The sequence below is a fragment of the Podarcis cretensis genome, assembly GCF_951804945.1.
Source record: "Podarcis cretensis genome assembly, chromosome: Z".
NCBI lineage: Eukaryota > Metazoa > Chordata > Lepidosauria > Squamata > Lacertidae > Podarcis > Podarcis cretensis.
Window position 1 is genome coordinate 33,322,527 of NC_137184.1, and position 27,327 is coordinate 33,349,853.

General features: G+C 46.4%; 1 protein-coding gene and 1 long non-coding RNA gene across 2 annotated transcripts; one reads left to right on the forward strand and one right to left on the reverse strand.

Moving 5' to 3' along the window:
* Positions 1-1,068: 1,068 nt before the first annotated feature.
* Positions 1,069-27,270, forward strand: SYTL4 (synaptotagmin like 4). Its single transcript, XM_079962418.1, has 17 exons — positions 1,069-1,214; positions 8,402-8,563; positions 10,725-10,940; positions 11,620-11,729; positions 13,975-14,089; positions 15,170-15,283; positions 17,045-17,150; positions 17,555-17,645; positions 17,918-18,021; positions 19,168-19,254; positions 20,376-20,554; positions 21,721-21,823; positions 21,931-22,092; positions 22,766-22,871; positions 23,139-23,238; positions 23,768-23,976; positions 26,658-27,270. The coding sequence occupies exons 2-17, from the start codon at positions 8,457-8,459 to the stop codon at positions 26,798-26,800; spliced, it is 2,052 nt and encodes a 683-aa protein (XP_079818544.1). The 5' UTR covers positions 1,069-1,214; positions 8,402-8,456; the 3' UTR covers positions 26,801-27,270.
* Positions 24,895-26,650, reverse strand: LOC307208124. The gene is made up of 2 exons (XR_013835001.1): positions 25,468-26,650; positions 24,895-25,112 (listed from the first exon to the last, which is right to left on the reverse strand). It is a non-coding gene; the product is annotated as an uncharacterized lncRNA (long non-coding RNA).
* Positions 27,271-27,327: the final 57 nt, after the last annotated feature.

Below are 27,327 nucleotides of genomic sequence, written 5' to 3' on the forward strand. Positions count from 1 at the left end.
GGATTCGAACCGCCGACCTTCTGATCAGCAAGCCCTAGGCTCTGTGGTTTAACCCACAACGCCACCCGCGTCCCTTAAAAGTGGCATAGTACAGCTTTATATAGTGCAGATGGGACTTAGGTTTTAGCACTTAAAGTGGATTGTAGTAGTCTATTGCCTTTTTTTTTTTTTGCTATTAGTAAAGTGATGGAATGCTCTGAAAAGTGTGGTATGAATGAATGATTAACAGCGCGATGTGTAAGGGCACCCTGCAAATCCGAACAAATGCTCATTGTTCTGCAACTGTCCTGCAGACAAAACTGGAATGAATGCTTAAACAGAAGCCGGACATAGTCTAATCTCTGTGTCACCTTTGTGCAAGCAAATCAAGACGAGTGCTCAATAAACAGGTCGTCTGGAGGAGCCTAAAGTCCAGCATCCTGTTTCTCAAAGTAGCCAACCAGATGCCTATGGGAAGCCTGCAAGCACGACGTAAGGACAATTGCCCTTCTGTGGGAGAATTGCCAGGCTCCCGCACTTCCTGCATCTTGAGAGAAGGTTGTGGGGAGTGATTAGGAAGCCTTGTTCCTCTCGTAGGGCTGCTGTTCCCAAAGTGGTTTAACGACGAACTCTTGAGAATGCTAGATCAGGGAGGGAAATATTAGCCTCCAAACAGCTCTCAGCACCCATAACAAACTGCGGTTCCCAGGATTCTATAGGAGAAGCTATGACCGTTTAATGTGGCATGCTTTGTATGCATACATAGCTGTCAACTTTTCCCTTTTCTTGCGAGGAATCCTATTCGGAATAAGGGAATTTCCCTTAAAAAAAAGGGGGAAAGTTGACAGCTATGTATTCATAGCGCAGATGAGACATAATGTCCAGCTTTATGTCAATGGGCTTCAGAACTTGCTGCTTTTAGGATGCTCTTGAAAATGTTTTTAGTACAGCATTGCTGACTTATTTAAACACGCCCCTCCCCTCCCCCCCCCGCGCGCAAACACCCCTTTTAGTCCATTCGAAAGTTTGCAGTAGATAAATAGCAACCGATTAAGCCATACTGTGTTGGGAATAAATCCTGATCTCGGCTTTAAAAGGTTGGCCAAAGGGCGTGGTGTCTTTAAGGAAACGGCTCCTCCCAGGTCAGGGAAAAATTCAAGCTGTTCCTGAAGCAGCTGTGGTTGGTGGTTAACCGCGACGAGAGCAGGGGAATCTGCGGGGCGCGCTGCGTACAGGTACCCCTCTTTTTCCATGCCAATTCCTCATCTGCCCCCACCCCCTCGCCCCGCCATCGTGGGAGGACTCAGCACTCCACCTTCCAGCCCTGGGCCCCTTTCCAAAGTAGTAAGGCTTTTGCAGCACCACCAGTTTCTGTCCTCGATTTCATCCCCGCCCTAGTTCGCAAGCCTGTTTTGCCTGCTTTTAAAAGGCTAGCGTGGCATTAGTTAACCACCTAGGGGACAGGTGCCGTTCCCCATCCCAAAGTCCTGCTTGGATGGTCTGGCCTGCAGGTCCTCCCTTGGTGTGCAAAGGCTGGCTGGGTTTAGAAAGGCACTCTGCATGTCCTTTGGGGCAAGGGTTCCAAGTCAATGCTGCTTGGATTTACCTGGAAGTAAGGCACGGGAGACCTCGGTGAGGGGTCTGCCCAAAGTTCTCTCGTGAGGTGTGTATCCATTGTTCTTTCGCCCTAATGTTTTCCTGGGCTCGCTCTGGTTTATGAACTGTGTGCTTCCTTTATCAGGTGCATTGTTTAGAAACAGCAGTCTTTGCTATTAAATCCCGGTGTGTTTTTATGTTGGCTTCAGGGATTTAACTTCCCCTCAAACCTGTTGGAATTGTATATGTGAAGGTGTTCATATGGAGAGTCTTCTTGAGCATGTGAAAAGGGTTTTTCCCTTTTATCAATTCATTTAGTTGTTAGTTGCATTTATATCCTCCTTTTCCTTAAGGTGGCACACATGGCTCTCCCCCTCTCCATATTATCATCACAACAACCTTGTGGGGTAGACTAAGCTTGGATTTGAACCCTGGTCTTGGCATAGCAGAGTAGTTGCAGCTTGCAGGAGGAAACCTTAAGTCAGATGACATAGCCTCAAGGCAGACTCATGTTCTTGGGCGTAAGGGAGAGAATTTTAGGCACATTCAAAGGTGTTGCCTCTTACATTGCAAGATCCAGGGCTGATCAGCTGACGTTACAAGTGAAGGGCCTCTCCAGTCTGGGTTTCATTTTGCTTTTTTGACAGGTATATTCTGTAGCATAGCAACAAGGAAATCATATTTATTCATTTTTATTTACTTAACAAGATTTGTATAGCACTTGGCTGTAAGAAAACCTCTAAGTGGTTTTCTTTTTCCTTTTTCCTTTTTTAAAAAAAGTAAGTTAAAAGCATGCAATTTAAATATTTAAAAGAGAATTAAAATTAACTGTAAGCAAAATGAGATTTTAAAATATGAACACCTACACACGTCTAGATGTGTGTTCTTAAGCAGGTGCCGAAAAAACAACAACAAAAGGTGCGTGCCTGGTGTCAATGGGCAGGGAGTTCCAAAGTGTAGGGCTGCCACCCTAATTTTTTTTTCCTTTTTAGAATTATGGCATACTGGACTGTCTATACACCATTCTGCTTTATTAGTTTTCCCGCAGTACTTCCCCAAGGTTGTTACATGATTATTGGCATCTGGAAGGGGTCTCTTGAGCTATTGTGCAAGAAAAGCAGGCACTCTCCCCATCCGCCCCCCCCCCAAAAAAAAAATTAAAGGCTCTCCGTAGGAAGTTACACTGAGTGGAAATGAAGCAGTATGCCATCTCTGAAAACAGAACCGCATATGACAGCCCTGATAGCATCATGAGCATAAATCATGATGAAGGCACAGCAAAACGGTGGCTCACTCATAGACTGGTTAAGATGAGTATGTTTTTGTTAGCTATGTAGGGCAAGAACTGTCTCATTTCTCTCAAGGGAAACATTACAGGTAGTTGTTCGAGGAATGGCTTCCTCCTTCAGAAGGGGAAGGGTGTGCGTGTGTGAGACCTAACCAGGCATATCAGCTAAGTGGAGCACTTCGCATTGTGTGCTCTTTTTCTATGGTGAGTTCTAAAGAGTCCATGACCATGTGTTGATAAAAGTTTTCGAAAATGTCATGTGTTCTTCCACAGGATCCTGTGGAATGGTGTGTTGCTGCTGTTTCATAGGAACCAAATCCTAGGAGCCAAGGTCCCTTCGACCCCCCCTAAAATATTTGAGGGGTCCTGGCGCCCCCAAAGTTGATGAGCATTGCCATTCAAATAGTGTGAATGTGCCGTATCATGAGATTGACTATGTGGTATGGGACTTACCTGGGCCCGCCAATATTTTATTCAAGCTGGCACCCCTGGCTGTTTTATGTTTTAACGATTCTGTGCCAATTCAAATATCCCAAACAGCTTTGGAGGCCAGCTAGGGATCCTTCAGCCCATGGCATAGGAAGGGGGGGGTGCGGTGGGTGCGGGTTACCCTGGGTGTCATCACTGAGGGGGGTGACAAAATGGCAAAAATATGTGATTTTAAAATAAATTTAAAAAACTGGGCTCATGACACTTTTTTAAATTTAAGAAACAACAACAACTTCCTCACCCACCACACCCCCCTCCTATGCCACTGGTAGCTAGGTGAGGCAGGGGGCACTGGGCGTCACACTGTGGGACCTGCAGCGTGCCTGAGCAACGCATCTCTCCTGAGGCGGAGGCGGCGGGCGGACTGCCTGCAAGCTCTGCGCTGCATTTTCGAGGAGCACGGGGCTTGCGTCTGCCAGCCGCCTCAGCTTCCCTACAGCTGAGGGGAAGGTTGCAGAGAGGCTCCACGCCACATGCACTGCTCCGGCTAAGGCACACTCCTGATCTTGAAACATGAAGCAATATGTTTGGTGTGGGTGCACTTGTACGCAGGACGGGGGACACCAGGTGGAGTGGAAAATAGGATATTGGCGTCCCAAGAGGTATTTGTTTTTCAAATACCAGAGCTGAGTGTTTTTATCAAACATGCTTCCTCTTTGCTGTGGGAAAATGTAGGGCAGCTGAGCAGGAAATTAAGTGTGTTTGTGTTTGAATGCAGGGGAGGGAAGACTTCAAGCTTTGAGGTCTTCCAGCAGGAGCCAAGTGCATAATAGTAGTTAATTCAATTTCCTTAATTCTGCATGTATCTTGGCCAAGTTGTTTTCAGTAGCAGAAATGCGATTCCACCTCTTTCACACAGAAACGCAATGCTGTTTCCACCCATGCTTCCTTCATTTTAACAGCCTGGAATATGCAGGGAAAGCCCTACCTGGAGATGCAAGGGATTGAACCCGGGGCATTCTGCATGCACAACAGATGTTTTTATTGCAGAAAAGTGGCAAATTTCCGGGTGACGGTGCAGTTGCGTCAGCAACGTTTTCTGGCTCCCACTCAAAGAACAATGACGAAAAGGCTTTACTTCATCAACTCTTTTAAGGGTCATCCACACTTCGCTTGTCCCAGGCTTTGAGCAGTTTTCTGTTTGCCTTTTCCTGGGAAAACCTGCTCTTTATCACCGAATTGGAGCAAGCATCAATTTGTGAAAACCCTGATTTACTGCAGTTCAATGGTAAAGAGTGGGTTTTCCTGTAGGGAAGCGGCTGGACAAGAAGAAGTGTGGAAGTCCTTTGTCTCAGCCTATCCTGTCTCACAGGCTTGTTGTGAGGATATGATAGGGAGTGGGAAAACTTATGTACACCACCCTGAAACCTTTGCATGAAAGATGGGATATAAATGTAATAAATGAATAAGTTTAGAAACAAGCCTGTTTCTGCTTGTAGGTGTGAATTTATTTCTCTTTGCATGGCTTATTATGGGGTGCGCTAGGTAATCCGTACTACTCACAGCCTGCCCAAACCATCATTGTGTACCTTCTTCAAGTTTGTGGATCTCAAGAGTCTTTTAGGCCATGTAAAGGTAAAGGGACCCCTGACCATTAGGTCCAGTCGTGACCAACTCTGAGGTTGCGGTGATCATCTTGCTTTATTGGCCGAGGGAGCTGGCATACAGCTTCCGGGTCATGTGGCCAGCATGACTAAGCCAGAGCAGCATGGCGAACCAGAGCAGCACCCGGAAACGCCTTTTACCTTCCCGCCGGAGTGGTACCTATTTATCTACTTGCACTTTGACGTGCTTTCGAACTGCTAGGTTGGCAGGAGCAGGGACCGAGCAATGGGAGCTCACCCCGTCGTGGGGATTCGAACCGCTGACCTTCTGATCGGCAAGTTCTAGGCCATGTACACACCATGTATTTAAAAGCTTGTTGTTTTCCCCAAAGAATGTTGGGAACTGTACTCAGGTAAGGGTGCTCGGAACTGTAGCTCTGTAAAGGCCTTAAGTTCCCAAGATTGTTTGCGGGAGATACTGTTGTTGGCGTCCTTCTGCCTCAAGAGACAATGGAGTGTGCTTCCGGGGGCGGAGTCAATCTGCTGCATTAGCAGCACTGAATTGGTCTCTCAGGGCGTGAGCCTGGGCAGTGTGTATGGAGATCCTGGGCTGTCTCGCTGATGTGATCCAAAGGAAAGCAGAGCGATAAGGATTTGCTGAGTTAAGAATTTGAACTGGAATACAAAAGAGGGAGGTGAGAGAAGGTCTGGGAAATAAGTTGATGGAAATAAGAAATGGAAATTATATTTGTTTTAATTGTTTTTTAATTTTGTATTTTTGTTTTTGTGTGGGTGTATTTTTGTTTTCTTGGTTTTTTTTGTACTAATTTGGAAACTCTAATAAATATTTAAACAAAAACAAAGGAAAGGAAAGCAGAGCAATATGTTTGGCATAAGCCTGGCTGCAGGATGTGACAGAAGGAGGCATACAAGGCACCATCCAACCGTCTTGGGGATCTGAGTAGGGTTTGCTCCTTAGCTTTTTCTTCTCCTGAAGATATCCTTCAAGGCAGCAGAGGTTTAGGACCAGAGTTTTACTTCTCCTAGATGGGCTCCCTTCCCAGGTTGATGAGCTCCACCTGCTCCTCACTTCCGTCTACAGCATGTGCAAAAACTGCCTTCTTGACCATTGGACCCACTTTTGGCCTCATCTGCCCACTCCACTAGAGCCTGTCTTCACATGCAGAGGAAGCTCCTAACTCGCTGAGGGTTTGAGACCCAATGGCTACCCTCACCTGGTTTAGCCAGTCGATGCCATTTTCTGGGAGTCTGGCCACTGTTGCAGGCTGGCACCTTATAGGAGCCACAGGTGAGAGCTAGTGCACGGTGGGGACCAAAGGTGGACAAATCACTCCAGAAGGAACACAACGTGTCCCCCACCAGAGGTACTACCCCTCCCCTAAGACACCATGTGGAAGATAATGTGCTTCAAATGTATGGTGTGTATGCAGCCATCACGGGGGAAAAAACCCAATAGATCCACAAGCCTGAAGTCTCTGCCCCCACCCCATGCCATGTCTCCAATATGAAAGGGCTCAGTGGCAAAGCATCTGTTTTGCATGCAGAAGGTCCCAGGGTTAATCCCCAGTGTCTCAGAGTAGGGTTGAGAACATCTCCTGCCTGAAACCCTGAAGAGCATCTGCCAGTCAGTGTAGACAATACTGAGCTAGGGGGATCAATGCTCTGACTCAGTGTAAGGCAGCTTGCTATGTTTTGTTATCACATGGTTTTTCACCATTTTCACATTCACCATTATCACATGGCTTTTCACCATTTTCACTATTTTCCACTATTAATATTTCAATGTTAATTTTGTTATTTGATTATTATTTTTTTGTAGCCTTGTTTTTACTACCTCAACCCTTCCTTCACTGCTTTTGGTTTTTGATGGTGCCCCACTTTCCACACCACATCACCACAGAGTACTACTATCAAAACAGAGCTATAAATGAAAGTTTGAGATTGGCCAGAATTGTCCAGTTTTGCTGTTCCGGTTTTGAATTTAAAACCCTGAACTCTCAGTGTCAAAATTTTACTCCAGCATTCCAGTGCTTTATTCTGTCAGGGTAGGCTTCTCTGAGTCAGGTGGGCCAACTGTCTGATTTTGGTATAGGACAGTTTCTTGTGTTCCTACAGCGCTTCACCAGCTTCCCCTTCACCAAAGGCCGAATTCATGGTGGAGGCTTAAAAACTGTAGGGAAGGTAACTGACCCTGCCAGCCCCCTCAGCTGGTTCAGCCTCATTCTTCAGCTTCTTGGTGACATAGGACTGTGGAGGATGGGGCCCTGATCCATTCTTTTCATATCTCTCCCAGACTGCTCAGACTGCTCTGCTGCCTTGTCTCTTTTCACTCTCTCACAACAGTGTAGTTCCGTGGCCACAATCCTCTCCTCAGACCTTTGGGGTCTCTCTTCTGAGGCCCTCTCTGTTAATGATGGGTGACTTGCATGGGCGTAGCCAGGATTTTTGTTGGGTGTGGGCAAGCCTTTTGTTGGGAGGGCAGGGTCAGAGCCTGCTAGCTTAGTCTTTTTATTGATTTGGGGCGGCGGCAGCTGCCCCTCCCTACCCCCCCCCCGCTAAACCCATGGTGACTTGGCGTTGATCAAGTTGGCAGCAGGATACCTTAAAACTCAGTACCGTAGATGGGTTTTTGTTTTCGCATGAAGGTTAGTGCATTAACTCCTAGATAATTTTTTAAAAATAAAAAGTAGCATGTTTTTGAGACTTTTGTGAGGATTTCTTTGTTTTGGAGGGCAAAAATAATCAAAATCATAAGGGAATCCCCAACCCTCTGAAGCCCAGATATTTTTGTGGCATCTATTGATTTCACTGTCTTTTTTCAGAGTGATTCCCCCTGGCCCCTATCTTGACTTTTCATTCAAAGCCCAGGTATCAAAATGGTAGAGATCTTAGGCTCTTCTCTTCTCTCTTTCTCCTCCTCCCTCCGCTGTGTCAACATTCAGATATTGTCTGCCTGGAATAAGTTCCTATGTGTTTCGCCGTAACCTTTATGCCACTTGGATCCCCACTCTAATCTTTTTAGCAAATATTGCAGCTGGACCCACTATACTTGAATTGTCTTTGAGAAGCATTGTTCTGTCTCGTCTCTTTCTGTCAGTCTTTCATTATAAGTACGTACTACTAATAAAGAACTGAGTTATGGCAGATATATAGCTAAAGCAGAGCTACTGAGAGACAGAGAAGAAAGTCAAACATCTGCAGAAATAGAAAAAAGTGTACTGGAGGGAACTTAAGGAAGCAGCTTCTCTAGAAACAGCCAAATGAAGACTGAGCATGCTCATAATATGGAATGTCTATTCGCTGGCGATAGGATGGAGTACCCTAGGAAAAGGCACGCTGGCGATAGGATGGAGTACCCTAGGAAAAGGCTGATGGTAGTTGGAGTCCCGCAACATTTTCTGGAGGACCACAGCTTCCTTATCCCTGAGTTAAATGAACATGTAGTATTCTTGCTCAGCTATGTTACTCTTAATCTTCCTTCTAGCTCTGAGAACTCTGCAGCCAGGGACCGGGAGCTGCCTTCCAACCTGGGGATAACGATGGAGGCTGTTGACTTGTCCTTCCTTTCGGAGGCTGAGAGGGATCTGATCCTCCAGGTCCTGCAACGAGATGAAGCACTGCGGAAAGCAGAAGAGAGGAGAATCAGGTGAGAACCCAAATGGCTCAGGGGTCAAGAGGGAGGCAAGAACACCGCTGCCCTTGCTCTGGAGAACTGAGCTGGTGTAGGAATATAGCCGAAACCTTTGCTGCTTGCTTAAGATGACCAAAACAAGGGTGTTTGCAGGTTCCTATTGGTCTGCTTCAGCTTCATGGGTTGTGCATTGTACAGGCCTGCCCTGATGAAGTCTGGGTGATTCAGAGTAGTTTTCCCATCATAGGGATCTGCCTCATACTGCATCAGACCATTTGTCTTTTCTAGACAATTTGTTGTCTTGGAAGCTTTCTTCTGTTTGCAACCTTTGGGATCCAAAGCATTGTTTGGGGTTTTTGTCAGGAGGACAGTGACGTACTGTCCATGTGCCTGAGATTGCCCATCTCGTCATCTCCCTGCTCCTTGCTAAACTCTGTAAAATTGCCCAGTTTTTATCTTTTCTTCCTCAATGGTTGCTCTTATATTCTGTTTTGAGGCTGTGCCGCCTCTGTCTCTGCACTTACATGGGCTAAGCTAGAGCACCAGTGAGAAATATTTTCCTTTATTCATCTCTGTGTAAGATTTGTTACCTGCCCTTCCCCAAAAGGGCCTACAATGGAAAGTAAGATTATAAAAAACAAATTGCAATTATGAAAGATATAAAACAATTCCAAATGGAATGGAACAGTTTATTAGCATAACTCTTTCTCTCTCTGATATACCAGTTAATTACATTAGACTTGGAGCTCGTGGTGTTTATTACACAAGGGACGTTATCCCTTATTTTATTTCTTTTATTCATTGCTTATTACAAGAGTCTCAAAACAGCTTAAAACAAATTAAAAATGCAGCAAGTAACCTAAGTGAAATAGCTAAATTATTTATTATTGCATTTATATCTTTTTCTCTAAGGAGCACAGTGCTTGCCCCGTACGCCATTTTATTATCACAGCAGCCCTGTGAAGTTGGTAGATCTGGGTTTGGGCAGAGGTTTCCCCAGGCCTCCTGCTACTTAACTGAAGGGGCCAGGCTAAGTCCTTCTGCATGCAGGTCAGCTTCTGTGCTGTTGAGCTGTGTCCCTTTCTAGTCTGCGGAGGTACAGGCCATGTTCCTTAGCTTCTCACTCTCATCTCCATGTAGTGCTCCTGATATATATACCTAGCCTTTTTCCCTAAGAGGCATTCAAGGTGGTTTACAGATAAAAATAAGAACAGCTTAAAACATTTGGTGGGGGGGAAACGGTAATTAAAAAATAATGAAACATTAATAGAATTAAAACTGTGCAAATAATTACAGGTGATCCCCCCTTACATGAGGGTTATGTTCCAGGCCCCAATGCGCATAAGGAAAAATTGTGTAGGTGGGGCGCACCCTCTAAAAAGCCTCTGAATGCCTGGGTTTTCCTGCTCTCCAGATCTCTTTCCTTACACAACTCTTCCTTCAACTAGAGTTGAAGCTCTGGGACCGCTGGAGGCTGTGCAGAGAAGCAGCTCCTCCTCCTGAACCAATGCACACATCAGCTGTTAGGCAGGGAGGCTGAGCAGAGTAAACAAAGCCTCACTGCACCTCCAGTCTCTTTGGGGCTTCCTCTGCCCTCACTGACGTCCTCTTTGGGGAGAGTCTCCTCGCGAGCCACAAGGACTCTCCAGCCCTCTCCTGCCATTGCCTGGTATGATTCTATTTCTGCATTTACCTCCCAGCGCTGCGCATGTGTGCGGTTGCGCACAAGTCGATCGTGTGTATATGGGATGATGCCTATACAATAAAAACAGCAGGGCATCATTAGAAGCAACCAATTCATCAAAGCCTGTTGGGATAAGGAGGTCTTCACCTCCTGGCGGAAGGGCAGGAAGGAGGGAGCAGTATGGCTTCTTCAGGGAGGAAGTTGCACAGTCTGGGAGCAGCCACTGAGAAGGCCCTCTGCCATGTCCACGCCAAGTGAGGGTGGCGGGACCGAGAGAAGGGCGTCTCGGAACCTGATCTGGTTCAACCGAGGGCATACTCTCTTTCAGATAGCTTAGACCTAAGAGTACCATCTTCACGGATGCAAGCCTTAGCAGGACCAACCAGCACCTGGATTTCTGGAGCGGATGCTGTGAGATGTATGGGAACTTAGGCTCCCTTCCTTTGTATGTGGTAGTCTTTAGTCATTCCCGCTTTGTGCTCCTTGCAACAGGCGCCTGAAGAATGAGCTACTGGAGATCCGCAGAAAGGGAGCCAAGAGGGGAAGCCAGCGCTACAGCGAGAGGACGTGCGCCCGCTGTCAGCAGAGCCTGGGGCGGATCAGCCCCAAAGCCAATACTTGCCGTGGTTGCAACCATCTGGTGTGCCGGGACTGCCGCTCCTATAGCGCCAACAGTTCCTGGCGCTGCAAAGTCTGCACCAAGGAGGCGTAAGTTCGGCAGCTTGAGTTTGCCAGTGCTACTTCCTGTCCTTGTGCTTCCTGTTCCTTGTCTCTTCCAGCTGCGGCTGTTTATTGCAAGATTCTAGTCCTCAACATTTACGCACAACTTGTTTTGTCTAAAGGCTTTAGGATTCAGGAGTTTTAACTGTCCTGCTCAATAATTTAAACCTCTGTGCATTCTTTTTATTTTCCTTTGTAGAAAAGCAAGGCGAATACAGTTAGCGAGGCTGGGTTCTTGCCGCCAAGGCCATGAGACTGGTACAAGATTTATTGAGCCAAGAATGTTGCTGTGGAATTGTTTGGGCAGTGGGAGGGCCCCATGCTAACACACCCTTGATAACTACCTACAGGGGAGCTTTGCTGTTCCTGCTTCAAAGCTGTGTCTGCAAAATCCCAAAGTCAGCAACAAAACATCTATAGGTTTCCATAAAGTGTTCCCCCCATACATTAATAAGGGCTAGAAACTTGGGGTGTTTATTTTAATGAAACAACAACTCAGGAAGCCAAATTCTATCATACATAGTTGTGTAATCATCCATGCTTCAGAAAAACTGAGTGATGTAAAAACTGAGCTGCACATAAGTGATTTAATTGCTACAAATGGTCTTTTGCAGCACTCTTCTCTCTCTCTCTCTCTCTCTCTCTCTCTCTCTCTCTCTCTCTCCAGGGAGCTGAAGAAATCTACTGGTGACTGGTTCTATGACCAAAGAGTAAATCGATTTGCTAGCAGGCTGGGCAGCGACATCATTCGAATGTCTCTTCGGCGCAAACCACAGGGTAGGATTTCTTGACAGTTCTGGTTCTGAAGAGGAGCAAAGAATCCATAGCTGCTGGTTCTTATGCAGGATTTTTGCTTGTATTTTCCAGTTAAACATAATCAAAAGATGCCCCAAATAACTTATTAGCTGGCAATTCATGTCCTGGTCAGCAAACTCTTTACATTCTCCCCACCCTTTTAGAAATCTAGCTTGGCTTGCTTACTTGAGCTATCTGTATCTTCTCAATATCCTGTGTATTTTCATTCTTCAGCCATGGTGATGGCATGGGCTGCTGAGAAGGAAGGGAGGCAAGCAAGCAAGCAAGCAAAGCAGCCTTACCAACCCCTCTTCCTTCCTCCTTGCTGCCGCCAAATGGATGTCTATTTTTTTCCTGACTTCCTCCATTGAATATTTTGGATATGAATTGGCCCAACCTACTCTTGATACAGTGGTACCCCAGGTTACGAACTTAATTCATTTTGGAGGTCCGTTCTTAACCTGAAACCATTCTTAACCTGAGGCACACTTTCGCTAATGGGGCCTCCCGCTTCCGCTGTGCCATGATTTCCATTCTCATCCCGGGGCAAAGTTCGTAACCCGAGGTACTACTTCGGGTTAGCAGAGTTTGTAACCCAAAGCATTTGTAACCTGAGGTACCACTGTACTGGATAAAGTGGCACAGCCCTTAGGTGTGGGGTAAATGACAAGGCCTCAGACCAAGTTTTTCTGAAACAAACTATTCTTTTGCTTACAGTTTTAGGAAGACACCAAGTTAAACATCATTTGAGGAAATCATTTGAGAAAATGATTTTAGGGGGGGGGGGAGTTTGAAAAGCCAGCAAATAAGCAGAGAGAAACTCTGCCAGCTACTTTGTATTGTATTCTTTTGTTCAGCTACTGTGTTTTATTCTGTATTTATCCATTTACATTGCTCAGTCCAGCTTCTGGGTCCCTCAGAATTCCCCCCTCTCCTCCTGGCTCCTTTCTGCTCTAATGGTCTCTTAACACTATTCAACTTTCTATAACACTGGTTCCACAATAACTGCATTAACCAGTTTTCTAGATTATAGACAGTAGCTTTGTTTGCACATAACATTATGGCAAATGATGCTTTAACCTGAACAAGCAAGTGTGCTGGTGAAAAGTCAGAAATCTGTGGTCGTTTTGCTCTTTCCCTGTTTGTATTGCTGCTGCACCACTGGAAGCTAAGCCATGGTTTGGCACACCTGAACCTGTGCTTATGGTTTGTCTCCCCCAAACAAATTGTGACCACAAGCTCACAAAAAAAAAAAAAAATACTGGGCACAGTTTGTGGTCTGTCTGGAACGAGACAACCCATAAGCCTGAGTACAGATGTAATGCTAAGCCAAACCATGGCTTAATTCCTTCTAGTGTGGCGGCAGCAGGAACAGGGAGGAGCAAAGCAGCTGCAATTCCCCCTGCCCCAATGCATCAACTTGTTTGCTTGTTCATTCACTCCTAAGTCATGGTTTGCTTTGGTGTTAACAGTTAATGAGGCCAAAAGATATATTTGAAAAAAATCACTCCCCCACTCAAAGATTCCAGCTTTTCAGAAGTTTCCATTTCCTCCTAATTGCCAAGTTCCTAGGATGATGGGAGTGGTGTTTTTGACAATATATGGAGGGCTACAGATTGGCTAGCTCTGCACTATATATAGCCACTGAGTGAACTGGGTTTGACGCGGGTGGCTCTGTGGTCTAAACCACTGAGCCTAGGGCTTGCTGATCGGAAGATCTGCGGTTCGAATCCCCGCGACGGGGTGAGCTCCCATTGCTTGGTCCCAGCTCCTGCCAACCTAGCAGTTCGAAAACACACCAAAAAGTGCAAGTAGATAAATAGGTACTGATTCAGCGGGAAGGTAAATGGTGTTTCTGTGCGCTGCTCTGGTTTCACCAGAAGCGGCTTAGTCATGCTGGCCACATGACCTGGAAAAACTTTCTGCGGACAAACGCCAGCTCCCTTTGCCTCTAAAGCGAGATGAGCACCGCAACCCCAGAATCGTTCGCGACTGGACTTAACTGTCAGGGGTCCTTTACCTTTACCGTTACCTTTATATAAATGTTAACTATTGAAGGAACCTACCTCTCAAGGTTGTTAGCTGGGTGGAAGATGCATCCTGTGTACAATCTTGAGCTCCTTGTGAGGGAAAGGTGAGGTGGAAATGTCGTGAATAAATGGGGGCTGCTCCCAGTATGTGTGCATTGACCCTAAAAGGTTTGTTATTTTTATCCCGTCTCTTTTAGCTAACAAAAGGGAGACAGCAGGCCAAGCTCTTCTGCAGAAGGCCCAGCTCACCGATACCAAAGGTTCCTCCAAGGCAGCACCAAAGAGTCCTCAGCAACAACGCAAGGATCCCAGGTGACTCACTCTCTCTCCCACCCACCCCTTCTTGCTCCACCATGCTGGGGCTGTTGCAGCAACGGGAGTCTGTTTCATCCCTCTCACTAGCGGCAGTGAATATTAAAGCACATGAAGCGAAAATATCAGCATACTTACAGTCCTTCAAGTATGCAGGAAGTGTATGCCAGAGGTTTTCAACCTTTTTGGGTCCACAGCTCCCCTTGGCCAACTACATTCTTTCTGCAGCACCCCTGCGGGGCTCAGGAGCCCAGTTATATTACCCCTTGCCAAAAGAGCCAGCAGCCCCTCACCACTCTTTGAACACCCTCCCTTGTTGAGTGTTCGCTAAGCCTCCTCTCTTCTCCCCTCTCTTTGGGAATCCTCTGAGCAGCCACTGCTGCCACCCATGGTCTCCGAGCTGCCCACCCCACCCCCAAAGAGAGGTTCTTCCTCACACTGCCCCACAGGGGCCTGGGAAGCAGCCCCTGGCAAGCCCCAGAGGCACCATTTGCCTGGTGAGCTTGTAGCCAGGGCTGCTGCAACAAACAGCCAATCAAGCCTTTGGGAGGCAGATATGTGGGAGGGCATCAGAGGAAGGGAAGGAAGGAAAGAGGGACAGAGGCCAGTGTTGCCACAGAGCATTGGTTGAAAAGCACTGGCCTAAGCATTTTGCATTTGCATGCAGGCAGTTTTCAGGATGCAATTGCATTTTAAGTCCGGAGTCTTCGAATAGCTGTAAGAAGGCAAGGTCTGCCGTTCAGCTGTGCATTGATGAAATATGCCACACATTTCATGGAAAATAGCCTTGTGTAAGATGAGTGTGTTGTATGTCTCCTCCCCCCCACCTATTACTGGAACAGAGACCCCCAACAGCTTTTCTACTGAGATAATAGAGCTCTTCTTGTGCAATGTTCTCCACATCTGGTGTAGACAGTGATGAGCTGGGTAGATCAATGATTTGACTTTGTATGAGACAGCTCCCTGTGTCTTTGTGTTCTCTGCTGCCTGATCCTTTGAACTAGAGATGCAAGGGATTGAACTTGGGCCCTTCCACCAAGCCCCTTATTGCCGTTCACCTGTCTAGACTGTTTCTTCCAGCTTGACCCCTGATCACTTGGAGCTCCGAGATGCAAGGAGTGACACAGAATCCACTGAGAACATGAGCCTGGATGGCTTCCGCACTGTCTCTTCTCCTACAGCTCCTGGCCCCAGGTTTGAAAAGACCAGTTCTGATTCCTATAAGGTGTATATCCCAATCTGTAAGTGAATCTGTGGCTCTCCAGAAGTTGCTGAACCACAACCATAATAATTTCTGACCATTGACCATGCTGGCTGGAGCTGATGGGAGCTGGAAGTCTAACCACAGTGCTCTCTAAAACTAGTTATTTTCTCCAGCCAGTTGATTCTTACTAATATCCAAAAACACCACTTTTCAGAATGAGCAATCATTTTTATGCCAGCGGTTTGTGACATGATGCAGTTCACTTGTTTTCTGTAGTGCCTTTTGAATGTTTGAAAAGAATCATACGGTGATGGAATCCAGAGGTAACATAGGACAATTCCTGCGCTGTTTGAGCAGTGCTTTCCACCACAGTTAATTTCTTTATTTGCTGAGATAGAGGGTGCACACAGCCTGCCTTTTATATGCCCTTCAGCTTTTTCCTCACCTGGTTTGCTTGTAGAGAGATCCATTTCAACTTCATGTAAATCTCCTCTGCGATACGACTTGCTATGTTAACCTATGAATGTCACTTCTATTTAGTGAACTAGTGGATGGCGTAGATAATGGAGGTTGCATTGTGCTTTTTCCCTATCTGATTGGATAGCCACCTGCCATGTTCTAGTTGAGATTCCTGCATGGCAGGGGGTTGGACTAGATGGCCCTCGGGGTATCTTCCAACTCTATGATGCTATGAATTTCTGGTGGCAGAGAACCATCATTGTTTTAGAATGTGCTGCTCTAGAATCACAGAAGCATTCTAGGCTGTTAAATCTGTTGAGCTCAACTGGGGGAAGAGAAGAGGAATGGATGAGGTTTGATTAGAGGGAGAGAAAAGGGAGGTAAGTTGGGGGAGATAAAAGCCCTTTTCAGACTTTCCTCCCTAACCCTTTCATATACTGAATACCTGGGGTGGGGGTGGCTTGCTGGGGGTCAGGATATTGCCTGCAGAACCTGTGCCTCTGCTTTTGGGGTGGTTCTCAGTGGACTCGTGCTGGGAAATAACTTTATGCATGGTGCAGAGAAAGAAAACAGAGTTTTATTTTCTGCCTCCGGTAATACTACAAATAAAGCATTGACCAGCCTCCTTTCCCATCCTGACCAGCCTTCCAGATATTGTTGGACTACAACTCCCATCAATTCCTGATCTTAGGTGGGGCTGATGAAAGCAGGCGTCCAGAAACATCAGGGGGGCACAGGGGGGGGAAGGCTGAAACAGGCAAAAGGAATGATCTATTGACCCAATGCACTTCTCAATTTATGGAATTCGTTGCTGCACAACATGTGGCAGTTGGCTAAGGCTTTAAAAGGGGATCGCCTAAATTCATGCAGGTTTACAGTTGTCGCTAAATGGAAGGGTTAGTGGTTTTTCTTCTGCTGTGCCTCAGCTGATCCCATTCTCAGGGTGACTGCAGAAATTTCCAGGCAGACATACTGTTCCATTTCCAATCCTCGCATATAAGCTTCCTGCTTTTCCTCCCACAGATGTTCCAGGAATTTCTTATTGGTTCTGCTTTGGCTGTGCTGTAGAGCAAGAGCACCCTTCAGATAGCAGTCGTGTGATAACATCGAGGAAGCAGAGCAGAGTTGCTAATAAAGCAGAACAATCTGCAGATCACTAATTCACTATTATTGCATTGATGATGCATTGCAGAAAACAAGTCTGGAGGGTACCCTGTTCAGAGAGATGAATGTCCTTGGTCTGCTCCAGGAAAGATGTTCTTATGATCTCCCTGCTTTTTGTTTCTTTGCAGCCCTCAACAAGAGAGGACAAAAGCTATCAGCCCTTCAGGGTCCAATGCATCCAGCTTGACGCTCCCCAGCCGCTTCAGAGAGACTCTCCCCTCCGATTCAGATGGTGTAGGTTTGCACTGCTGCTTTGCATGTGGCTTGCTGAAACAACAGGTTTCTTTGCATGTGCTTGGGCACTGTCGTATGGCGGCAGGTGTCTTGGGAAATGCAGGACTTTCCCTTCCCAGGGCACCCCAACCTTTTTCATGGGCGTATGCACATTGGTCCTTGTTGGTTGTATTGATTGGCAGAGTGTAGTATTGGGTGGGCTGTCATAACTCATCTGCACATCTAAAGCTGCTGGACTCAAAAGTACCAAAACAGCCTTTGGCGCTCGTCCTAAAGCTTGTGCTGGCCAAATGCTTTTGGGAATCAGATTTCCTTACTCTTTCTACCTGCAGTCCAGTGTTTGGGATGGTGGTTGTGTGAGGGTCTTGTTTATGTTTTTGTGATGTTGGCGTATTCTTTCCTAGGATGCTCGTTTGGGGATCCAAGGTGCAGCTTCAGCTGATGAGAATGAAACCTTGTTCAAGAAGAATCCCAGGAGAGTTCAGAGGCCTTCAGGTAAAAGACCCTTAGATGCAATGCAATGCCGGCCAGGGTGGTAGAGTGGTTAAGCTGCTGTATTTAAACTGGAGAGATCCACATTCAGATCCTAACTCAGCCATGAACCTTATCAAAAGAAGTTTGGACAAGCACCTGTTTGGGACAATCCTTTTGGATTGGGGTGGTGGTGGTGGATAAAGGGTTAGGTTTGGGTAGTGGTTCTGTGACCTCTTGGCTCTGGGATGCTGAAAACGGTAGCTCTCTCCTCTCCTGACCTATTTCTGTCACAGAATACACAAAGTCAGTGATTGACCTGCGACCAGAGGAGCCTGTTATTGAAAGTGGGCCTCTAGGAGACAGAAGCAAATCAGTCCCAGGCCTCAACGTTGAAATGGTGAGTCTCCTAAGGGAGTTTTTTTTTAGCCTGAGGCCCACATTCCCTTCAGGGGAGCCAGGTGTCAATGGCAGAAGCAAAAGTGGGCAGAGCAAAAAAAATGTTAGTTTTACCTTTATACAGTAGGCTAATTCACCAGAGACCCCCAGAGGACACTGAACATTTTTAAGATGGCACGCCTATGGCAGAGCCATGCAGATTTGCCGCCTCCTGTAGGAGAAGCCCCCCCCCCCCCGCCCCCCAGATTGGCTGTACCTGTAGTGCTCACAGGTGATGCTGGTTTAGTACTCTTAAAGCCAGAACCTGAGATTTTGGTTTGTTTTTTTCTTGGGCATCAGCTCCCATTCCTTCATTCACACTGCTGACACTATTTAGGTAGGAAGGGGAAGCTTTTCCTCTACCTTAAAGGGTGGGGTTTCTTTCCTTCCCCTTACTGGTGATCCTGCCTTTTTTTAGGCCTTTCAGAGATTCAGGTTACTGAGGATTCTGCTGGAGTGCAGGAAGTCCTCCAAACAATGCACTCCACTGAAGTGGTGTGGCTTGGGGAGAGGGGGTGTGGCTTGAGATTTCCCACACCAATGTTACGGAAGGTTGTTCCAGAGTCAAATACTGAGAAGCGCTCTCTGCGTCCTGGGGATATTTGATGTAGGGGTAGTATTAATGGACTTCCTTGAGTCCAAAAAAATATAACATCATGGGACATAAAGGGGGAGGTGGTTCCTTAAGCAGGACCAGCCCAATCATAGAGGCAATCACCTGGGGTGCTGAACCTCCAAGAGCTCCTGCTGTGGCTATGTCAGTATTTTGGTGAAAGAACCTCTGTCTTTGGTTTTGGAGGTGGTGCATAGATGCAACTTAGCAGCTCATTTGGCTGGGTGGTGTGTCATTTCATATGACACAGTCAAGAGAGCCTTTTGATCTCCAATGGCCACCTGGAGGCATAGGAACAGCTGTAAAAAGAAGTGATGGTATGCAAAATAAAGATGCACTCAATAGCTCATAATAAGACACTGGAGGAGGGCGGTGATGAGCTGGGGGAATTTTGAACTTGCCTGGGGCTGCAGACTGAGCCAGCAGTCTTTCCTTTGGGAAGTTGTGCTGATGCTGTTTAGGATGAAGCTCAGCTGTGTGTGTTTTCTTCTCTAGGAAGAGGAAGAGGAGGACATAGACAGCCTGGTAGAGATTCACCGGAGAAGGACAGCCAGATGCAGCATGCGTAGCGGTACATCTTCGGTGGGTCCCGGTACCAGTGCCTGTTGCCTAGGACTCTTTTGAAGAAGGGTGGGGAACCTGTGGGACTCCAGCTCCCATCAGCCCCCAGGCAGCATGACCAGTGGTCAAGGCTGATGGGAATTGTAGTCCCAAGAGGGTGACATAGTTTCTCCATACTTGGCTTACAGAGCATAATGTTCCTTCTTCTGCATTCCTATCAAGCCCAAGATATTTATTTATTACATTCTATTTGCAAAAAAAAAGTCTAAACCATCAGCATTACAAGGTGTGTGGGGGGAATAGATTGTGGTGGTGAACAGCACAAAACCAACAGTAGAATTTCATTCATGAAGCAAATGCATCGTAACTCAGTGGGTCAGCTTAATATGTCACAGGAAAACTGCCTGATGCTGAGTCTGACCACTGGTCTATCTTGCTCAGTGTTGTCTACTACGCTGACTGGCAGAAGCTCTCCAGGGTTTCAGACAGATGTTCCCAATCCTACCTGGAGATGCATGCAAAGCAGATGCCCTACCACTGAGCTACAGCTCTTCCCCCGTTAGCGCAGCTGGATTAAGATAAGTGATCTCCAGGGTAGGGGGGCTTCTTTGCCTCTGTTGCTGTCAGATGGGACAGTCACTCTTCCTATCCATGCAGGAAGTAGTGGAATTCAGTGATGGGATTGAAACTAAAAACGAAAGCTGTGTTGGGACCTTAAGGATGAACAGATTTGTAAAACAGCATAAAATTTCAGGGATCAGAGGCCTTCTCACCTCCTGAAAAAATTATGCTGTGCCAAATTATTATTATTGTTCTTATTATTTATATACTGCCCTTTATCACAAGATCTAAGGGTGGATCACAGGATAAAAATGCAAGGTAAAAACATAAGCAAATAATTAAAACAATAACCCCCCCTCCCAATCTTTTAACTGACCTGTTGTTTTGCTACAACAAACTGAACGCTGTCCCCACTTTACGGGTGGAAATGTAGGTTGAACATTTTGGTTAAAAACCTTTCGGAGTTACTTACAGTAGCTGGTCTGCACATGCAGCAGAATCTCATGGTGACTGGCTGAATCTGGGCCAGGAAGGCAGAATTCAGTGGATGGTAAACGATGCTTCTTCTTTTCTTTTCTCAGAGCACTTTGGGAAGCATGGTCAGTATCTACAGCGAGGCGGGCGACTTTGGCAATGTCTGTGTTACGGGAGAAATTGCCTTTTCCCTGAGCTATGAGCAGAAGGTGCAGACCCTCTTCATCCACGTGAAGGAGTGTCGCCAGCTGGCCTATGCTGACGAGGCCAAGAAGCGCTCCAGCCCGTGAGTGTGCATCGTCTTGTGCTGGATGTGTGGGGAGGAGGGACATTGGACTCTCCTGCTTGTGTGGGTGAGCTTACACCTAGCATTAGGACAGGAATAAGTGGTTTGGTTTCCAACCCGCAGCAACAAATTAAGTGGGTCAGTTTAGACATGGTACAGATTAGTAGCTGAGGAAGCTGGACTATAGTTTAGAAGTGTAATTGCAGCATCAGTTGCTCTCCATCCTAGAGACAGGAGGTAGAAAGCAAAAGCAGATGACCAGTTGTAAACCGTGTCTTTCCTAGATTTATTTGAAAGCTCAGCTATGGGTTAGGTTTGGTTCTAAACTAGGGTGAATGCAAACCATGTGTGTGGTTGTTTTTTTAATGTGATGCCTGAAATTGAGCTCTGTTGTGTTCACGTGTACTTTTTCATTTGTTGTATAATTTTTAATTTAAGAGGGATCAAAAGCAGGTGTAAAAACGCTTTGAACAAACAAAGATATATTTTAATGAAACACTCTTTTAGCATGGTTATAGGTGGGCTGCTTTGGGGACAAAATTGCAGCGCTGTACTTCCAAGACAGAATAGTTATGCGAGAGGAAGTGTGTACAGCACCCTCAAATGCATTTTTGGATAAAGGAACTGTATTATATTTTAAAATATGCCAATTTGCATTTATGGATTTATCACATTTTTTTATCCTGCCATTCCTCCAAGGACAGCTAACAGTGTTCTCTCCTTCTTCTCCAGCCCTTGCCCCATTTTTAGCAAAATAGTTTACGCTGAGATGGTGAGTGATTCAAGGCCACCTGGTGGTTTTCATGACTGAGGCTGCAGAGGTTTTATCTCTGGTTTCCCCAGTTTTAGCCCAGTGCACTACATTAAGAGTAATCACGAGGAGGGCTGCAATCTGTAGTTGAAGTGTTTCACACACCAGTGTGAACCATCTAAAAATATGGGGTATTTTGGGGTGGGGGTGGCCCTCAGCAAATAGTTGTTTTTTGTAAGGACTCACTGTGTGGATACATCCCGCCTCTCAGCACGCCAATGCAATTGCACAGCCACTTTATCCAAAGCTGCCTGCTTCGCCAGTCTCATCACCATTAAACAGAGGTGTGTGGGACCATGGAAGGAAAGGGAGATAACTGGGCAAGGTGTAAACCTACATGTTTTGTCTCTCGCAGGTATGTGAAGACATACCTCCTCCCGGACAAATCCCGCTCAGGGAAGCGGAAAACCACCATCAAACGGAACACCGTCAACCCACTGTACAACGAGCTGCTCAAGGTGTCTGAGAGTTGTGGGCAGGGGGTAGCCAGGCTTGTGTAGGTTGTGGTCCTCTGTGGAAGCTATCCTTGCTAAATACGCACCCTCTCTTTTTCGTTTTCTTGCAGTATGAGATCAGCAAGGCCCTCCTGATGACGAGGACCTTGCAGTTCTCTGTCTGGCACCATGACCGTTTTGGCCGGAACACTTTCTTGGGAGAGGTGGAGGTCCCGATGGACACCTGGAACTTTGAGAGCCCATTGGAGGAGTGCCTCCCCCTGCATGGCAAGGTTTGCCCCACCCCACTGCTTGCTTCCCTGGTCCCCCTGTCATGTAGCTTCAGCTGAAACAGGTTTCTTGGGAGTTCCAGGAAGTCTTGCTAAACTCGGTTCTCAAGCTTCTAATTGCCTCTGTGTTCAGCTGCTGTTTTGGTTTAAATAACAAACAGGGAATCTTCCTTGCCTCCTGTTTTGTTGTAATTCCAGTTGCAGGTGAAGATCTCTCCCATTTTCGCACATTTTCAATCATTTTAATTGCTTCTTTTCTCAATATTTTAATTCTTTGAAGCTGCAGAAGAATTTTTTTGGCTCAGGGATTGTTCTATAATGTTCTTGGTTCGATTACTTTTTAAAATATGTTTTGTTTGTTCTCTTTCCAAGCTGTCCTGGGAATGCCAATTTTGACACTGAAAGGGTGGAGGCATTATGTATTCTTTGAGCCACTCCTCCCTGCCTATATATATATGTATATGTATCCTCTAATTCATTTTCCTTCACAGCCACTTTAGAAAACCCTCCACCCCATCTGTAGAACCTGCCGCAGAATAGCCCCTCCTCCATATCTTACACAGAGCCATCTCAGTGTCATCTCCTTGCATCAGTAAATCCTGCAGGAATCTGATTGGTTGTACAACCCTTTTATTAATGATGTGCTAATATTTATCATTGCCCATTCCTGTCCTAGAATGCTGCAGACTCATCTGCTTCTCCTCAATACAAAGGCGAATTGGTGGTTTCTTTGAAGTTCATTCCACCTGCTAAGCATGCCAATGCAGGAAACGGAAGAAAAGGTGAAGATTCAGTGTAACGCAACCAGTTTTCCCTCTGAATGCAACAGAAACCATACATGTGGCAGCTGTCTGGTTTTCCTCTTTATTCGTATCCAAACTTGTCCCCAACTCCATAAGCTCTAGAAACTTGACTTAAATTCTGCTAACAATCGGCTTTTCCGGTTCTGTGTGGTTGGTAGGGTGGCTTTCATACCACCCTGGTTAGAGGAAGCTTTGGGACTGGGGAACTCCTGCCATTCATGCTCATCACAGGGGTCTCTCTGTTAGGCAAAAAGGAAGACGGCGGTGAACTTCAGGTCTGGATCAAAGAGGCCAAGAACTTGACAGCAGCCAAATCTGGAGGGACATCTGACAGCTTTGTCAAGGGGTGAGCAAATGGGAGCTTGCTAAAACTGTGTGATGGGTGGAAAGGAGGCTGGAGACTGAGGGTTTACAGTTAATTGTTGCCCTGCCCAGGTACCACAGGGGTTGTGTGTGCATCTGATTATAGAAATAATTATTTTGCATTTCATGTAGTATCTTGCACAGCAATATGAAACAAGTGTGCTTGGCTCTGGGTAGCAATTGATTTGGGGCTGTGCAAATCCTTCTGAGTTTTAAAAGGGGCTGGATCTGATTCTTATAGGAGAGAAGCACTTTGACTTTGAACTATGCATACGGCGCATAGTTCTGCTTTTACAGGTCACAGGAAAAGCGCTCGCAGGGTGCCCTCTTGTGGCTGCTGAGAATTCTCTCTGCAGCTTCTTAAGCACAATAAATTTGCAGAGAGATCTTCAAAAGACGCTGAGTTTTCTACCCTTCCCCCCACCCCCCTTCCAAGCTACCAATTTCTGCAAGTCCTGGTTGCAGGAGCCTCTTTAATAAGAGAGAGGCATTTTTCCCTCCCTGGTCCACAGGTATTTGCTCCCTCTGAGGAACAAGGCCACTAAAAGGAAGACACCAGTTGTGAAGAAGAGCCTGAACCCCCACTACAACCACACCTTGGTCTACAACAACATCAGTCCTGAAGAGCTGCCGCACATCTGCCTGGAGCTTACTGTGTGGGACCGGGAGCCCCTTTCCAGCAACGATTTCTTGGGAGGAGTCCGACTTGGAGTTGGGAATGGTGAGGAATCTTCTTAGGGCGTGCATATGTGTTTGTGTGGGTGCTCATGAGTGCACCTGTCCCATCAATGGAGATGATCTTTTCTAGATGGATTATTCCTCCCACTTGCTCAAAAAAATGGTACTGTGCCAACCACTGCAGACAGTTAAGCTTCCACTTAAGCTAGAGGCACTCCTGAACCCTAGCTCCTAGCTCCAGTCTAGCCTCCTTTGCAGCAGTAGGGTTCTTCTAGGGCAGAGTTCCCCAAATTTGGGACTCCAGCTGTTGTTGTTTTTAACCACAACTCCCATCATCCCTAGCTAGCAGGGTCAGTGGTCAGGGATGATGGGAACTGTAGTCTAAAAACAGCTGGAGACCCAAGTTTGGGAAACCCTGTTCTAGGGGAAAGACCATAGTTCAGTGGTCGGCACACTGCTTTGCATGCAGAAGGTCCCAGGTACCATCCCTGACATCTCCTTTATTAAAGGGCTGGGAAAAGTTCCCTGCCTGAATGCCTGGAGAGCGCTATTTATTTCAAATGGTATTGCCTTCTGTTCTGTGTACAGGGGAAAGGGTCACTGGAGGCAGTGGAATTTAAATATCCACCACCGTGCAGTTTTGATTCCTGGATGAAATACCACCACCTGACTTGCATATAGAAGATCCCAGTTTCAGTCCCTGGACTCTCCTGATAGGGCTAGGAATGTCCCCTGCCTGAAACCCTGGAGAAACGCTGCAAGGCAATGTAGATATGACTGAGCTAGATGGACCCGTTGGGCTGACTCCGCATAAGGCAGCTTCCTACATTTCTAAGTTCTTGCTCCTTCATTCTCCTTTATAAGGCACAGTCTTTTCACCCATTGCTTTCCATCCATGGCTCCAGTCAGTTTTACGTTAGCTGACGGGCTGCTTTTCCACAGTAAATTCAACACCTGAATCTGATCCCAATAAAACATTTAATTTAATTATCAAAAATGCATAACGTATGCTTGTTACAGAACACTTCAACCCAAGTCAGACAAAATAAACACTTCAGTAAATGTAGCATCCACTAAACATTACAATAAAATAACCTAAATCTCGATACATAACAAGCAGAGAGCTAAATTCGAAGTTGATGGGCCAAAAAGTAGATATGAGAAAATAAATATGCACAACTAGTACAGTGGTGCCTCGCAAGATGAAATTAATCCGTTCCATGAGGCTCTTCGTATAGCGGTTTTTTCGTCTTGCGAAGCAAGCCCATTGACAGCGGATTAGCGCTATTAGCGGTTTAGTGGCTTTTAGCGGATCAGCTGATAAGCAGCTTATCAGCGGATCAGCTGATAAGCGGCTTAGGGCTTAGGAAAAAGGGGGGGGGAGGGAAAAAACCTTGCAGGAACTCGCAAGACATTTTCGTCTTCCGAAGCAAGCCCATGGGGAAATTCGTTTTGCGAAGCGCCTCCAAAACGGAAAACCCTTTCGTCTAGCGGGTTTTCCGTCTTGCGAGGCGTTCGTCTTGTGGGGCACCACTGTTCTTGTCTTGCTGCCCTCCCAAGGGGCCACAGCAGGGTACGGGTGGGTCTTCATAGCGGGCTCCCTCATTTCTGGCCATTTCTCTTTCTCTCTACAGACACCCACAGCCTCCATTTAAAGCACTCTTACATAATTTTGAACAGTCATAGCTCCCCACCCCCCAATGAATCCTGGCAACTGTAGTTTATTAAAGGTGCTGGCATTGCAGAGCTACAGTTCCCAGCACCCTTAACAAGGTACAGATCCCAGGACCCTTCATGACTGTTAGAAATGTTATAAGATGGCTTTAAGTGGTATGGATATGACACAATCTCTCTTGTTTTACTGTGAAAATTTGTATTGAAACAGAGTTGAAAAACACGCAACGAAAGGGAAGAATGCCACATGGAATTAAAACAAGAGGGCCCACAGTTTATCTGAGGACAGCTCTATTAAGCAAAATCCAGTTCTTTGTGAGGGAGTGTTACTTGAGTAGATGACATTTGGGGACGGAGGTGCGACACATGGTGATTTTAGCCTTTTCAGTGCTGAAGACAGAACACAGCTGGGCACTCAAATAAAACATCAGGTTTAGCAACGCCTTCACAGATTTTGTAGCTCATGCTGGCCTAGTGAACTCCTGGTGCACGGCTTATACCTGTGTTAGGTATTACACATGTTCATTCTAGTGGGTTAAAAACAAAATTCTGTAAACATTACACAGATGTGATTTACCTGTCCTGTGACTTTTTTGGCGGGGAGGGGGGGAATAACTAACAGGAATAGCACCTGCTTTGCATTCAGAAAGCCCTAGGTTCAGTCCCTGGCATCTGCAACTAAAATTAATTTGGTAGCAGGTGAAAGGTGAGGAAAGACCATTTCCTGAGTGCCAGGAGAGCTGCTGCCTGCCAGATTAGACAATACAAGTCTAGATAGGCAGGGCCTGATCTGCAACGGGAAACATGGTCTTGGGACTCCCATTATTCCCAGCCAGCATAGCCAGTGGGGGCAGGGTTGATGGGAGCTGTAGCCCGGACAACACCAGGACGGCCACAGGTTCCCCCCACTCCTGCTCTGTGACTTTGCTAGGGATACTTGGACAACCAAATCAGTTCCCTCAGTTGGCCAGGATGGTGAAAATGGACCTTGGCTATTTTGTGCACTCGGCTGACCTCGCCTTTTTTTCTTTCAACTACTTGTCTCTTCAGGGATGAGCAATGGCCAACTGGTGGACTGGATGGATTCTACCGGAGAGGAGATCAGTCTGTGGCAGAAGATGCGCAAGTACCCCGGATCGTGGGCAGAGGGAACCCTTCCCCTTCGCCCCACCATGGCCAGGGCAAGACCATAACTTTGTTCCAGCTGGCTTTTGAGATGGTGGCACAGGAGGCAAATGATGGCCAGGTTCACTGCACTAGAGAGTTTATGGGGTGCAGCAGCAGGACTTCCTGGCTTCATACCACATGTAGCAATAGAACTAACTTTTGAAATGGCCCATGAAGCTGGCTTGTTCTGGAGGGAAGTTCTTGGCAGTCTGTTCCAAGGATCTTTTGTCTTACGACCAACTTTATTGGGATTGTTTTCTGTGCAGACCCTTGTGGGGGGGGGCGGGGTGTCCTGCCAAAGTGCCTTTTAAAAATGCCTTATTTTTCCTTATTTTCTTTATCCCTCAAACTCCCTTTCCTATTTTTCTTTTTTTCCTGAAGCCTTCTGCAACATACTGCATCTCTGCATCCTGTTCTTGATTTTAAATGTTAACACCTTCTGTTCTGTTCTGTGCACAGCAGAAAGGGTCACTGAAATAAAGTTTGGGTGTATGAAGCTGGAAGCTGTAAAATTTAAATATCTACTTTTTATTCCTGTATTAGAAGGAGATGA

Bases quoted from the DNA above. Each gene is read 5' to 3' on its own strand.
- SYTL4 (XM_079962418.1), top strand. From the start codon at position 8,457: ATGGAGGCTGTTGACTTGTCCTTCCTTTCGGAGGCTGAGAGGGATCTG. The intron at 11,730-13,974 runs GTAGGATTTCTT...CGTCTCTTTTAG, and splicing joins TCTTCGGCGCAAACCACAGG to CTAACAAAAGGGAGACAGCA. The intron at 20,555-21,720 runs GTGAGTGTGCAT...TGTCTCTCGCAG, and splicing joins GCCAAGAAGCGCTCCAGCCC to GTATGTGAAGACATACCTCC.